At 40.0% G+C, this 14678-nt stretch overlaps 1 protein-coding gene across 3 annotated transcripts in view; it reads right to left on the bottom strand.

Moving 5' to 3' along the window:
- The window catches only part of rnf175 (ring finger protein 175), a 45212-nt gene extending 31792 nt beyond the window's left edge, over window positions 1–13420 (bottom strand). For 2 of the 3 annotated variants that reach the window (XM_048557049.2, XM_048556961.2), the window contains exons 1-4: window positions 13313–13420; window positions 11380–11420; window positions 6376–6517; window positions 3325–3479 (exon numbers count right to left, since the gene is read on the bottom strand). In XM_048557049.2, the coding sequence (XP_048413006.1) occupies window positions 3325–3479; window positions 6376–6517; window positions 11380–11420; window positions 13313–13363 (389 nt within the window). In that variant the 5' untranslated portion in view covers window positions 13364–13420. The remainder of the gene's footprint in view (window positions 1–3324; window positions 3480–6375; window positions 6518–11379; window positions 11421–13312) is intronic. The other variant, XM_059645449.1, reaches the window with a different exon arrangement.
- Window positions 13421–14678: the final 1258 nt, after the last annotated feature.

Consider the following 14678-nt stretch of genomic DNA (forward strand, 5'->3'; position numbering starts at 1 on the left):
GACAAGTTATTTTTGATGCAGACTCAACAGACCTCTCGCACACCGTATAATTGGAGAGACTAGGACCTGTGGGCACAGCCTTAAAATTAGAGGGGGTAAATTTAAAACGGAAATGAGGAGACATTTCTTCAGCCAGAGAGTGGTGGGCTTGTGGAATTCACTGCCATGGAATGCAGTGGAGGCCGGGACGTTAGATGCCTTCAAGGCAGAGATCGATAAATTCTCGATCTCACAAGGAATCAAGGGCTACGGGGAGAGTGCAGGGAAGTGCAGTTGAAATGCCCATCAGCCATGATTTAAATGGCGGAGTGGACCCGATGGGCCGAATGGCCTTACTTCCACTCCTATGTCTTATGGTCTAAGACTATTGCATTCCCACACCACCTCCTCCTCTCCCGTACAGCAAAGCCAATTGTCGTGTCTAGAATTTAGATGTCTCTGGTTTCCCCTGGGAGACCATTTCTCCTCCCCGACAGTATCCAAAGTAGTATTCTGTTTTGCAAAGGAATGGCCATGAGGATTTCTGCACTGTCCACTTCATCCTCTTATTCTATCTGGTCGGTGCTCAAATCTTTCTCACTGTGGAGTCTTCGCCTGCGGTATTACCACTTGTACTATTCTGTATGTTATCCACAATACTTCCAGCTTCACAGAGGCTCTAGCCACAATCCCGCTCTCAAAGACAGGTTCCAAGAGCTGCAGTTGGAGATACTTCCTGCATACATGCTGGCACAGTTACATTGGGAGAAAAGTTTAGTTTGTCTAACTTCTAGACCAGGAGTTAGAAATTTGCTGAATATTTAAAGCTCATAAAGTCTAAGCTCTCAGTTGAGAGTATTCATGTCACTGGACTTCACAATTCACATGAAAGAACTGAGAAGAATCTAAACTGAATTTAAAGGTTTGATATTGAGGAATAATCTATGGGGATTTGAATCAATACAGAGTGTTGGAGTTAGAAAATAGATTGCTACATTTTTAAGACTTTTATCTAAATGTGTGCTATGCCTCAAACTCTCTCTGCCCCCCACCCCTGCCTGTTTTTGCCTGAAAATAACAAATTTTTGTTCTGTTGTAAACTTTATAGTCTTATTCAATGAATGTGTATCACTAAGTAAAAGCATGATCGATCAGGCCAGATTTTAATTCTGGGAACTGACCAGTCTAATCATACCATCAGGTGGGATCATAATACTAAAAATAAACAGATTCTCAAACAGGTGTACTTTCTCAACCACCAAAGAAATAGCCGAGAAAAGATTTTACTGCTACTTTTGCCAATATTATCTTCAGCTAGCGTTTACTTTCAGTCTCAACAACACAGTCTCAACCAAGAATAGTTGGTTGATTAATGATTTATTGGCTAACAAATTTAAGAAATAAAAGAATCATCCTGCTGGGGTAAATAAAGCATTTCAATATTACAGCAATGTTAATTTATTTTGACACAGTTAACACTTGTATTTCTGAATGTCTATTCATACAAAAAAGTGATTTCATAAACACTAGAAAAACTAGTACTTTTTAGGACAGGGGACACAAATATTCACCTAAATCTGTAAAGTATTTTCATAAAATTGCAGCACTTTTTACCACCAGATCATAATTAAATATGAATCAAATTCTGTTGGTGTCATTAATGGCAGCATAACATCTCTTATAGCAGTTGGTCTATTTAAAAACTGATTGCATTAATTTGAAGAAAATATGAACAATTATTGAAATTGTAGAATCTAAAAAAACAAAATCTTCACTGATAGCTATTCTTTGCACTTAAATGAACAAATTGCTTGCACTGTGGCCAGAGGCTTGCCATTCCTTCAGAAAAGCTTTTAATGAGGTCAAAGGTCAGCCATGAACTTATTGAATGGCCAGTAGATTAAAGGCCCTTCATAAACCACTTGTTCACTTTTTTTCATTTCTGTGCTTAAAAAGCCATCAGTGGATGTCAAATAAATGAGAAAACGGAATGACTTTTTTGGTCAAAGTGAATCAGTGCCTAGATATTCATGCCTTCACAACATAAAAGTCCCATATGCTTCTAGCTACATACCCTCTGACTCACTGACCGGCATTTCAAAATATGTATTGCACACACAAAAAGAATTACTTACATTCTAAATGCAATGTTATGCCAGGTTATGGTGGCAGGTTTTCAATAATGTATATTAGGAAATTGTGATGCACACTGTCATTATTCAAAAGATTGAACCAATGTAACCCAAGACTCTGTTTACTTCAAGATGCTAAAGGAGGAATAAGCCATGACTAAAAGATGCAACTAGATACAAACTGTTAAGGGTCTTTATACAAGTTATTGGAACTGTTACAACTTTTTTTTGAAAAAAATCTGATTACTTTACTAAAAGCAAGGTAGAGAATACAGATCTAAAATCATAGTCGCATATGTTTACAACAAAACCAGATTCACAAGCTTCAAAGTCTCCCCTCCCCCTACTGCATCCCAAAACCAGCCCAGCTTGTCTCCACCTCCCTAATCTGTTCTTCCTCTCATCTATCCCCTCCTCCTACCTCAAGCCGCACCTCCATTTCCTAACTACTAACCTCATCCCACCCCACACTCACCTCTACTGGCTCCATCCGCGCTCTTAACTTGTCTGTCTCCTCTATCCATCTTCAATTCCGCCTCCCCCTCTCTCCCTGCTCATTTCAGAACCCTCTCCCCCTCCCACTTTTCTGAAGAAGGGTCTAGGCCCAAAAGGTCAGCTTTTGTGCTCCTAAGATGCTGCTTGGCCTGCTGTGCTCATTCAGCTCCACATTTTTATCTCGGATTCTACAGCATTTGCAGTTCCCATTATCTCTTAAACAAGAACTGCAGGCTAGATTCTGAAATGGTAACGTTGAATTCAAGAATGGAACCTTGCAAACACTAATGATTGCATTCTTCGTACTACTTCTATGGTTAAACCATCGTAAAAAAGCATTTTAAAAAAAAATACACACACACACACACACACAAAATTAAAAGACTCTTTCAACAAGGCGTTGTTTTAACAATAAGCAGATCACTAGGGTGAAAGATTATCTACAGTACCCAGGAACACGGACTTGAGTTTAGAAATCAGACCAGCCATAATCTTAACGATTGATACTGCAGGCTCAGAGGACTGAATGGCCTACTCTAGTTTCTTGCCAATTGTGGGGGGATTGAAAAATGCTCTAGGTGTGCAATAAAACTGCAGCTACCTGTGTCACTTATATCAATGTTAAATATAAACTGCTTATTATTTGTTCACATAACTTATAAGGTAGAAGAAATCAATGCCGAGAAAAAAACTCTAATTTTCACTTCTGAGTACATACCGTGGTGTTCTTCCAGAAAGGGGTTTGCGGGTAGCTCTGAAGATGACATAACTGGTTATAACAGAGAACATTCCCCATGTGGAGAGAAAGCGCCACCAATAAAGTTTTACTGTGAAATATAAAGGAACAAGCCACATCTGGAGCAAGGTGACCAGCTGTCAAAGAAAATGCACAAGTCCTTTATGAACATTTATTAAACACGCTTAGTATATCCAGTTTACTTTCATAGCTTGACCAAGTTTTATCCTGGCATGAATGTGTTGTAAAACCATGCGATAATTAGAATTTGCACCTCGTGATGAAGATAATCAGGAATTTCAAGTCTTAAACAATAATACTGCTTAAAATCTACTAATCAAATCTCAATAACCATATGGACAGCTTGCTGGTATAATGTACTAATACATTACAACTACAGTTTAAAAATGTTCCTTACTTGGCTCATTGATGATTTGCTATCTAAATTAATCAAATTTTATTGAAATACGAGTAGTATTTCAACATTATGCAGCAATGCGGATATTTTTGTAATGTAAATACGTTTGTACTTTGGTTTGAATAAAAAATATTTAATGAACAGAAAAACTAATTTTTGGACATTGGCTTTTGTGTTCATTTTAACCAGCAAAAGCATTTAGTAGATTGGAGTCAATCAGATTAGAGCAACACATGAATCGAATGGTGATGCAGTCTAGTAAATTAATTGTAGCCTCACAACTATAACGTAGGAATTGATCTATTTCCAAAAAATACCTTAAACTGGAAAAATAAACAACTTCTGAAATTAAAAGCACTTACACTATTTTGATCAAGATAGAAATTCTTATTCAAGAATCTTTCAAAAATCCCACGATTGTTTCACTGGGGAAGTGAATTAGGCCATCAATGTATTTCAAATGCATGATGGAATACATTAACTTATTCAATGCTCTAGAATTCAGAAAAAGTGTTAATATGTATTTCTAGAACAATTAATGAGTTATGGATATGCTATCCGCTGGACTGTGCAAAATTCAGTAGTCAACTGATAAAACAAGACAGTTGTGCATCTGTGCTTAATAGTACTAGTGCTGCTACAGTCAACATCTGGATATAGAAAAACACATCATCTACTTTATTGTTTAATGGCACCATTACCATCTGGATTATATTAGCACAAATTTTACTTATCCATACATCATATCCCATGGAATTTCCTGACAAATCAGACTATTGCCCAAAGGCTAAATGTTTTTCTCATTAAAAGGCTTAAATGAGCTAACCAGGATCTGGACCTCAAACAAATCCTAAAGTGGGGGTCTAAATAATTAGAAGGCAGCAGGACATTTAATTTATCACTACTGATTTTTAGTCTGGCTTGTCTTGCAAATGAAGTTCATAAAGTTGACTGAATTTACAGTTTGGCTAGTGTACAGACATAAATAACAGTTGCAATTCACATTTTTAATTGCTTTACATTAAGTTTATAAATATTCACTGTGGTGAATGATTGGTAAGCCAATGGTTAAGGAGGAGGGAATTAGTTTTCTTTTCTTCCAAAGACAGCTCATTCTGCATCAACCCACACAAACCTAGCTAGCAAGGATAATCAAACATCACATACAAAAATGTTTTCAGACCTGTTTTTAAAAAAAAAGTGGCAGAAAAGAGTTCACAATTTTAAAAACAAATCAAGGAACACTCAAATGTTTGTTTTACAATTACAATGCCCAAGAGTGAAGTCTGCAATATGCCAGGTCACATTTTGCCATGGGCCACACAATTTTACTACTGTACCGCTTTGCAATAATTCTTATGTTAAATGGCAGCAATTATTACAATCCAGAAAGGTTTGCAAATAAGATGGCATTCTCTCCCAATTTCCTTTCCAATAAGCAAGCCTGTTCCTTTCATTACCATTATTTCAAAACAAGATTGAGAATTGCTTTTTGCAAATGTTAATTGAAATTACTTGTTAAAACAAAAGGTGTTTTAAAGATGGACAATGCACGTGATTGTGAAAAGCAATGCTGTATCAGTAGATACTGCATCATAACAACTAAAATCAACTATCCATTAACTTCATGATAGCAACAAACATTAGATCTATTACACTAACTGAAATCCGAGTACAAAACTGCATTCAAATAAAGACCCATGTTTCACACCATTATGATTACAGGTTTGTCTGCATCACAGCTGCACAAACCCAATCAAAATTCCCAGAATATGAACAAGCTGTTCTTATTAAAACCATTAGTAACAATGAAACAAAGATCCAATTCAGATCAAGTCATCTGTTAAGTTCAAACTTAGTTTGGGAGCAGGTACATTTTCTTAACTTGTCTACAGCCACCTGACATCTGTAGGCAGACTTGAACAGGATCACTTAAAATTTCTTGTTACCAGATTATTGTTTTTAAGATATTTATACTTGCAATTAAAAAGCAAAGATGATAGATAAAAGAAACTTACGGTGAATGTTTAGTTTGCACAGAAATTATATGACTTACTAAAAACGTGGTCATATCTACCTTACACATTGTTGGAGGGAACGTACAAATTTATTTTTAAACCTTCACACAAATCTGGTTTGTGTAGAATTAACAGCATGTATTGACTTAACTCATTAAAATGAATAACTAGAGAATAATTATGCACGTTTAGTAATTTTTGGCCGTAAGTCACAATGTAATTTGCTGTTCCTTTTGATAGTCAATATTTTAACATGCACAAAGAGAACACACAAATTAAAAATACCCAAATATCTGACAAGCTTGATTTAAATCAAGTAACTAGAACTGTTAAGATAAAATTGTTTATTTACACACATTTTGTTTTAACTTTTAGTGAAGATGACAAAGCTGGGTATCATTACACAACATTTATCAATTCTAGGTGCAGCACAGGCCAAAGCTCTGGCTAAACAAATCTGCTTCACCCCAAATTTTGTATGGTACCTTCTGCTAGTCTGAGCAACAAGACTGCTAAAAACTGGGTGAAACAATTAGTTTACACTTGTATATAAACAGTTTTAAAATTTGAAGCCATAAGGTTGAAAATAAAACTCACATTATATGATCTACAATGATGCTGCTTCCACTGGACTAGCACAATCTGAGCTATTACGAGTGTGGCAATAAGAATAAGCACCATTTCTGCATGCATAGCTTCATGTCCACGGTGTTTTGCATGTACCTTGGCATTATGCAGTCTACAAATGAAGGTTGCAAAAAAGTGTTGATATTGAATCACACATCGCTTAAGACAAATAGCTGAACACTTGAAATTCATTCAGTAATATTTCAAACAAGGCCTCAGTTAACAAAAAAAATTTCTGCGATTTCTACAAAATTTTCATATCTACCTCAAAACTGCCCATAAAATTATTCATGTTTATTCCCAATCAGCCTCTCCTACACATTTTTCTTGAACAATATCTTTTCAATGATTGCTAAAGAATTCTACCAACATTACTAAATGCTTTCTGTATAAAAAAGATGATCTTTCACTTCATAATGCAGAGTGTATCCAATTGGTTACCTGACACCAACAAAAACAGAAATAATTCCTTATGATTATAAATAATACCTGGATTAATGACTATTTTCAGCAGGATAACTTTCCTCAAATAAACTTAAAACTTCCAAGAATTTAAAAAACTTGAACAAAAGAATTTGTCTCGCAATCTTATTATTTAACAGTACTGGAACTTTTATTAACTTCCCACTTGGTGTTCAAGATGAGGAATTCTAACCGGGAATTAATTCTTTCGTTTTTATATGAAGTGCGAGCATCAAACTCACACACATTTGAGTATAGTATATGCTAGGTATAATACGTTTCCTCTATTGTAGCTTAATGTCCATTAACACTAGCCTCATAGGAAAACTGTTCTAATTTCTCACTTCACCTAACTGTTCACAGTACTGTGGTTCTGTACTTCACGAACTTATGATACTTGCTCAATAAGGCCAAACACTATTTTACCTCTAACATTTTCTAACAGCAAGATACAATATAACAACTTACAATTACATAACTTTAACAGAGTAAAAGACCTCAAGGCATTACACAGGGATGTTATCAAACAAAATCTGACCTTAAGGGACTTAGAATTATAAAACTCAACAAATAGTATGGCAGATGATCAAAAATTTGATTTATATGTTATATAAAAGAGTCACAGATAGATGTGGAGAGAGGACAGCAGTTTAGGTATGGAGCCTTAGAGCCTCATCAGCTGAAGGAATGGGCACCAGTCATCCAGCGATTAAAATCATGATATGCAAGAAGCAGATATCAAAGAAAATTCAGAGGCTGCAGAAGATTAGAGACCTGAAGGGACAGTATGAATTGTTCAGAAAACAAAAATAAGAGCATCAAAAAAAATCAAGGAATTTTGAGTCAATGTATTTTAATTAATCCAGGGTGAAAGGTGGATAGGACTAGATGCAAGCTAGAAAATGGATAGTAGCAATTTAGACGGTGGAAGATGGAAGGCCAGGCAGGTGAAAAATACAGAAATACAACCCAGTAACTGATAACTACTTGATGCCCATACAGAGCATAGGAAAGAATGAATTATTCTGAAAATTTTATTTTTTTCAACATGATGCCACTGGCAAATTTAAACCTAATTAACTGTAACCTGTCATCATTTTTGATTATATTTTTCACAGAATTATAGAATCCCTACAGTGTGGAAACAGGCCATTTGGTGCAACAAGTCCACACCAATCCTCTGAAGAGCATTCTACCAGACCCATGTCTCTATCTTTTTCCCTTAACCCTACATTTCCACGGCTAGTGGACCCACACATTTCTGAACAGTATGTACAATCCACCAAACCTGCACATCTTTGGGCTGAGAGGGAAAACCTGAACACCCAGCGGAAACCCACACAGACATGGGGAGAATATGCAAACTCCACACAGACAGTTGCCCGAGGGTGGAATTGAACCTGGGTCCCTGACGCTGTGAGGCAGCAGTGCTAACCACTGAGCCATCATGCTGCCCTTGCAAATTTTTCCACAAGGGAGATGATATGTGAAGAAACAGATAATTGGATGACAATCGGCCTAATGAAGTCAAATATGAGGATGAAGGTGGCAACTGAGAGAACAAGCAAGACAACCCAACAGAAACGGTTTAGTAAAATGAGGAAGAGCAAGCTGACTGACAAACTACTCAAACACTAATGAATCTTCCTGGCAAGAACATGCACCCAGACAAAAAAGAAACACTAAACTACTAGTCTCATCTCTGAATGACAAAAGCACTGAAAAATCAATAGAGTTTATAAAAACAGTTTCAAATCAAGAGTATCAGAATACTTTGGATTAAAAAAAATTAAGGCTGGGGATAGAACACTTTAAAAGCTTGAATTAGTCAACAACTGATCACTGACTCAGAATTATACACCACTGAAACAAACCGTTTTTGTCCATCTTGTCCAGGCCAATTGGAAATCCGAAACTGATCTATTCCCATTTGCCAACATTAGGGCCATATCCCTCTAAACCCTTCTTATTCATATATCAATCCAGATGCCTTTTAAATGTTGTAATTGTACCTATCCACTGCCTCCAGCAGTTCATTCCATATTCGCATCACGCTCTGCATGAAAGAGATACCCCTCAGGTCCTTTTTTAAAATCATGCCCCTCATGTTTAAGATGCCCACTAGTTTTGGACTCCCCAAAACTAGGATGAAGATCTTGGGTATTCACTCTATCCACGCTCCATATGGTTTTATAAACTTCTATAAAATCACCCCTCAGCCTCTGACGTTCCAGGGAAAATAGCCCCAGCCTATTCAGCCTCTCCCGAAACTTCAATCCCTCTAACCCTGGCAACATCCTTGTAAATCCTTTCTGAACCCTTTTAAGTTTCATGGCATCTTTCCTGCAGCAGGGAGTCCAGAACTAACAGTATTCTAAAAGTGGCCTAACCAATGTCCTATACAGGCTCTAAATGACATCCCAACTCGTATACTCAGCTCACTCACCGATAAAGGCAAACATGCCAAATACCTTTTTCACCATGCTGTTTACGTGTGACTCCACTTTCAAGGAATATGCACCTGCACCACGAGGTGTTATTCAGCAATGCTCCCCAGGGTCTACCATTACCTGTGTAAGTTCTGCCCTAATCTGCCTTACCAAAATGCAACACCTCATTTTATCTAAATTAAACTCCATCTGCCACTCAACCCATAGGCCCAACTGATCAAGATCCCATTGTACTCAGATAACCTTCTTCACTGTCCACGGCACCAATTTTGGCATAATCTGCAAACTTACTAAACATACCTCTCATTCACATCCAAATCATTTATATAAATGCCAAAACCAGCGGGTCCAGCACCAATCCTTGCAGTACACTACCGGTCACAGGCCTCCTGACTGAAAAACAACCCTCCACCAGCATCCTGTCTCCTGTCTTCAAGCAAATTTTGTAGCCAGCTAGCTCCTGCAGGATTCCACTTGATCTAATCTTGCTAACTGGTCTAGTGTGCGGAACCTTGCTGAAGTCCCTACAGAAGCGTACTGCTCTTCTTTGTCACCTCTTCAAAAAACTCAATCTAGCGAGATAAAATTTACCACTCAGAGCCATGTGACTATCCCTAATCAGTCTTTGCCTTTCCAAATGTCAGTCCTGACCCTCAGAATCCACTCCAACAACATAACCCACCATTGAAGTCAGGTTCACCTATCTATAGTTCCCTAGCTTTTCCTTGTCACCTTTCTTAAATAATGACACCATAATAGCCAACCTCCAGTCTTCTGGCACCTCATCTGTGGCTATTGATGACATAAATCTCTCAGCAAGGGACCCAGCAGTCTCTTCCCCACCTTTCCAAAAAGTTCTGGAATATTAAATAAATCCAAAAGAACTGTAGATGCTGTAAATCAGAAACAGAAACAAAAACAAAAACAAAAACAAAGTTGCTGGAAAAGCTCAGCAGGTCTGGCAGCATCGGTGGAGGAGAAAACAGTTAACATTTCGGATCCGGTGACCCTTCCTCAGTTCTGACAAAGGGCCACCGGACCCAAAACATTAACTCTGTTTTCTCAAGTTCTGCGATACAGCTGATTAGGCCCTAGGTTTTATCCACCTACAGCAGCACCGCCTCTGTAATATTCATTTCCCCAAGTTCACTACCTTCCACATCCTCCTCCACAGTAAATAATGACATGAAATACTTGTTTAGTACCTCAACCATCTCCCCTGATTCCGCACATAGGACTTGATGATCTTGAAGGTTCCCCATTCTCATCCCAGTTACTCTTTTCCCTTAATGTATTTGTAGAATCTCATTGGATTTTCCCTAGCCCTATTTGCCAAAGATATCTCGTCCCCCTTCCTGACTGTCTCCTTTTTCTTAACTAGAATCTCAATTTTCCTAGTAATCCAGCATTCCTACACCTACCAGCCTTGTCCGTCACACTAATAGGAACAAGTTGCCTCTGAACTCTCATTATCTCATTTTTAAAGGTGTCCCACTTTCTAACTGTCCTTTTACCCATGAACAGCACATCCCGATCAATTTTTGAATGTTTTTGCTTAATACCATCAAAACTGCCCTTACTCCAAGTTAGAACTTTACTTCTTAGATCAGGTCGATCTTCCATAACTATTTCAAAACTGGTAGAATTATGACCACTGGACCCAAAGTGCACGCCCACTGACACCTCAGTCACTTGCCCTGCCTTATTTCCCAAGAGGTCAAGATTTGTTCCTTCTCTAGCAGGTACATCTACATACTGAATATGAAAATTCTGTACACACTTAAATTCCTCTCCATCCAAGCCCTTAACACTATGGCAGTCCCAGTCTATGTTTGCAAAGTTAAAATTACCTTACCATCACTACCCTATTGTTCTTACAGATACCTGAAACATTTTAAAGTGTTTATTATAACTAGAAATTTTCACTTAGGTTTTACAATAAATGCACACTAGGCAACGAAACACCTTTGGTTTCAGCCTAATATTGCACTTGTGTATTATACTAAATTAGCTCCAATACAATAAAGTGTGGAAATTATGTATTAATTGCAGCACTGCTTACCTCCATTGATCTTCGTCTGAAGGAAATTTTAAAAGATCTATCTGTAAGCAAAAGATTTGGTAAGGTTGGTGCAATGTTCAGTGAAGTAATGACAGAATTCTTAAGTCAGAATTCACAGGTTCACAAAATATTGAGCAGTGTATCTGGTGTACTTCAGTTATACATCTTATAAAACTATTCAGGTAACAATGTGGAATTTCATGTTTTAGCTTTTAATGCCAAGAGGAAAACAAGAAACCAAATTTGTTACGCACACCAACAGGAACAGAAATTTGTACTCCAATCGGCAATTTGTGCAATACAAGCATCTCAACAATAAATGTCAGTGCAGTAATAAGACAGGGAATTAGATTGGACACCTAAAAGACAATTATTGAATAGCTACAAACTCTTACCACTTTCAGGTTCTAGTTGTTACATCAGGGGTTCCCAAGCTCTGGGTCACAACCCAAGATGGGTTTGCAAGTTGCCCATCCTCTCAAGCAGCAATGGTGACTGCAGAGGAGACTGCACATTCTCAAGGATCTGGCAAAGCCACTGTGTATCCACTGTACTGATGCTGCTGAAACACACAGGGTAGACAGCAAGCCCAAAGTACCCTTAAACATCATAGGCCACTTTCAGCAGTAGGCTCATTACTGGAGCCAGGAGAGGCCTCCTCTCTTCCCACCTTCAGGCACACCCCTACCTTATACCTACCTGCTGCTCATGGATGAAAACACTCACTCTCTCTCTCTCCCCCTCCCTCCCCTTCATTTAAATCCCTCTTCACTCCCCTACCTTTCCACCTTCCTGCAGCCCTTCCTCTCCCACCCACTCTACACCTCCTCTGTCACCTGTGTGCATTCTCCCCTTCCCTCAACTTCCTCAGCAGTCAGAGCATTTTGTACAGGGTTGGTTGCCATGTTTCAGCTATACAAGGCACTGTTAAGGCCACATTTGGAGTATTGTACACAATTCTGGTTAACCTGCTAAAGCAAGGATGTTATTAAATTGGAAAGAGTGCAAGATTATTTACAAGGATGTTACTGAGACTGAAAGATCTGAGTATACCCCCCCACCCCAGGAGTGGAGGAGGCTGAGTAAGTGAACCTACAGACGTTTATAAAATCATGAGGGTTTATGGATGAGGTGAATAGCCAAGGTCTTTTCCACAGGGTAGGGAAGACCACAACTAGATAGCATAGGTTTAAGGTGCGAGGCGGCAGATTTAAAAAGGGACCGGAGGGATAACTTTTGCACACAGACGGTGGTGTGTACACAGAACAAGCTGCCAGAAGTAGTAGAATCATAGCTGTACACTGCAGAAACAGGCCCTTCGGCCCAACTCGTTTCCCAAACTAAGCTAGAACCACTTGCCTGCATTTGGTCGATATTCCTCTAAACATTTCCTATTCACGTATCTATCCAAATGTCTTTTAAATGTTGTAACTGCACCTGCATCTACTACTTCCTCTGACAGGTACAACTAGAGGGATATGGGCCAAACACAGGGCAAATGGGGCCCGTTTCGTTTAGGGAACCTGGTCGGAACGAACACGTTGGCCCTAAGGGCCTGTTTCTGTGCTGCGGAAATCTGCCCGTATGACTCTTCCCCTCTTACCCCTGTCCCACTTACCACCCCTTCCCCTCTTATTTCACGCTCTGCCCCACCAGAACTCCACCCTCCGCCTTCTCCCTACCTCCCCACTGTTACCCCCTTCACCTTCCCTCCCCCTTCCGCTCTTCTCCCTTGCTCCCACCGCCTGTTCCCTCTCCCCACTCCGTGCAAACCTCAGCCTCTGGGGGTCGGTTTCATATTAAACCTGAGGCGGTGGAACCACCGGCAGAGCTCAGCCGGGTGTCCCCCGAGACCGGGATCCTATCTCGCTCTCCTGCAGTAACGGGGGAGGTGAAGCAGCAAGCCGCTGCCGGTGCTCAGGCCCGCCGTTACCTGCTGCTCCTGAATGTCCATCTCCACCACCCGAGCCGCTACAACCGCCATCTCGAACCGGAGAAGGGGGCTTCACCGTGACGCCTGCGCACGCACCATCCCAAGCCGCAATCCGGGCACAAGCGCACGCGGGGAGGGGGCGGAGGCAAGGGCGGGGCCAGGAGGTGTGTGCGCATTTTGGTGGAGGGGCGTGGCTAGAAGGGGTGGATTTGGAGAGGGGAGGGAATTGTGGCTGGAGCGCAAAAGCGGGAGTGGATGGAGAAGTATAAGGACGCGAAACGCTAGCTCTGAATTTTTCTTCACAGATGCTGTCAAACCTGCTGAGCTTTTCCAGCAACTTTGTTTCTATAACAGTCTTTGAGTTGGTAGCTGGGCCATGCTAAATTGCCTGTAGTGTACAAACTAGTTGGATTAGCCGTGGTCAGTGTAGTGTTATGGGCATAGGGTGGTAAGTAAGGCCTGGATGGTATGCTCTTCAGAGGATCAATTCAGACTTGATGGACCGAATGGCCTCTGTCTGTACTGTAGGGATTCTATGATTCTATTCCCTTGGGAACCAGGAATCATACACATGGTAGATAAACAGTAAATCCAAACAGGAACACTTTATAGATAATAAAATGTGAGGCTGGATGAACACAGCAGGCCAAGCAGCATCTCAGGAGCACAAAAGCTGACGTTTCGGGCCTAGACCCTTCATCAGCTCTCTGATGAAGGGTCTAGGCCCGAAACGTCAGCTTTTGTGCTCCTGAGATGCTGCTTGGCCTGCTGTGTTCATCCAGCCTCACATTTTATTATCTTGGAATCTTCAGCATCTGCAGTTCCCATTATCTCAGGAACACTTTATAGATGGTGTTCATACCTCCATAGCCAGCTCCAGACTGGACCCAAGCTCTGGCCCTCCTTGTCACCCGACCAGCTATCCTGTCAGCCCCAACTACACAGAAAACTCCTCAAACCTTATAGTTTGAAACTTACATTAATACACAACTCTGTCCTTAATGACATTGTGAGTCAGCCTGCAGCAAGTAGACTGCAGCAGTTCAAGAAGGCAGCTCGTCACCATCTGCTGTATATCATCTACAGATCAGCAAGTAATGCTAGCTAACCAGTGATGCCCATATCCAAACAATAAAAACAAAATTATCAAGATTATCAAGTCCAAAAACGTGTGGGTTAGGTAGATTGGCCATTCTAAATTCCCCATAATGTTTAGGGTATGCAGGCAAGAAGGATTAGCCATGGGAAATGCAGGGTTCCAGGGACAGGGTAAGGGGGTAGGATGCTCTTTGGGGGTAGAAATAGCACTTTGATATTTTCAGAAAGCCCACCAAAGGTTGGAGGATGGCTTGGCGCATTATCCAGG

Source organism: Stegostoma tigrinum, chromosome 1 (assembly GCF_030684315.1).
Source record: "Stegostoma tigrinum isolate sSteTig4 chromosome 1, sSteTig4.hap1, whole genome shotgun sequence".
NCBI lineage: Eukaryota > Metazoa > Chordata > Chondrichthyes > Orectolobiformes > Stegostomatidae > Stegostoma > Stegostoma tigrinum.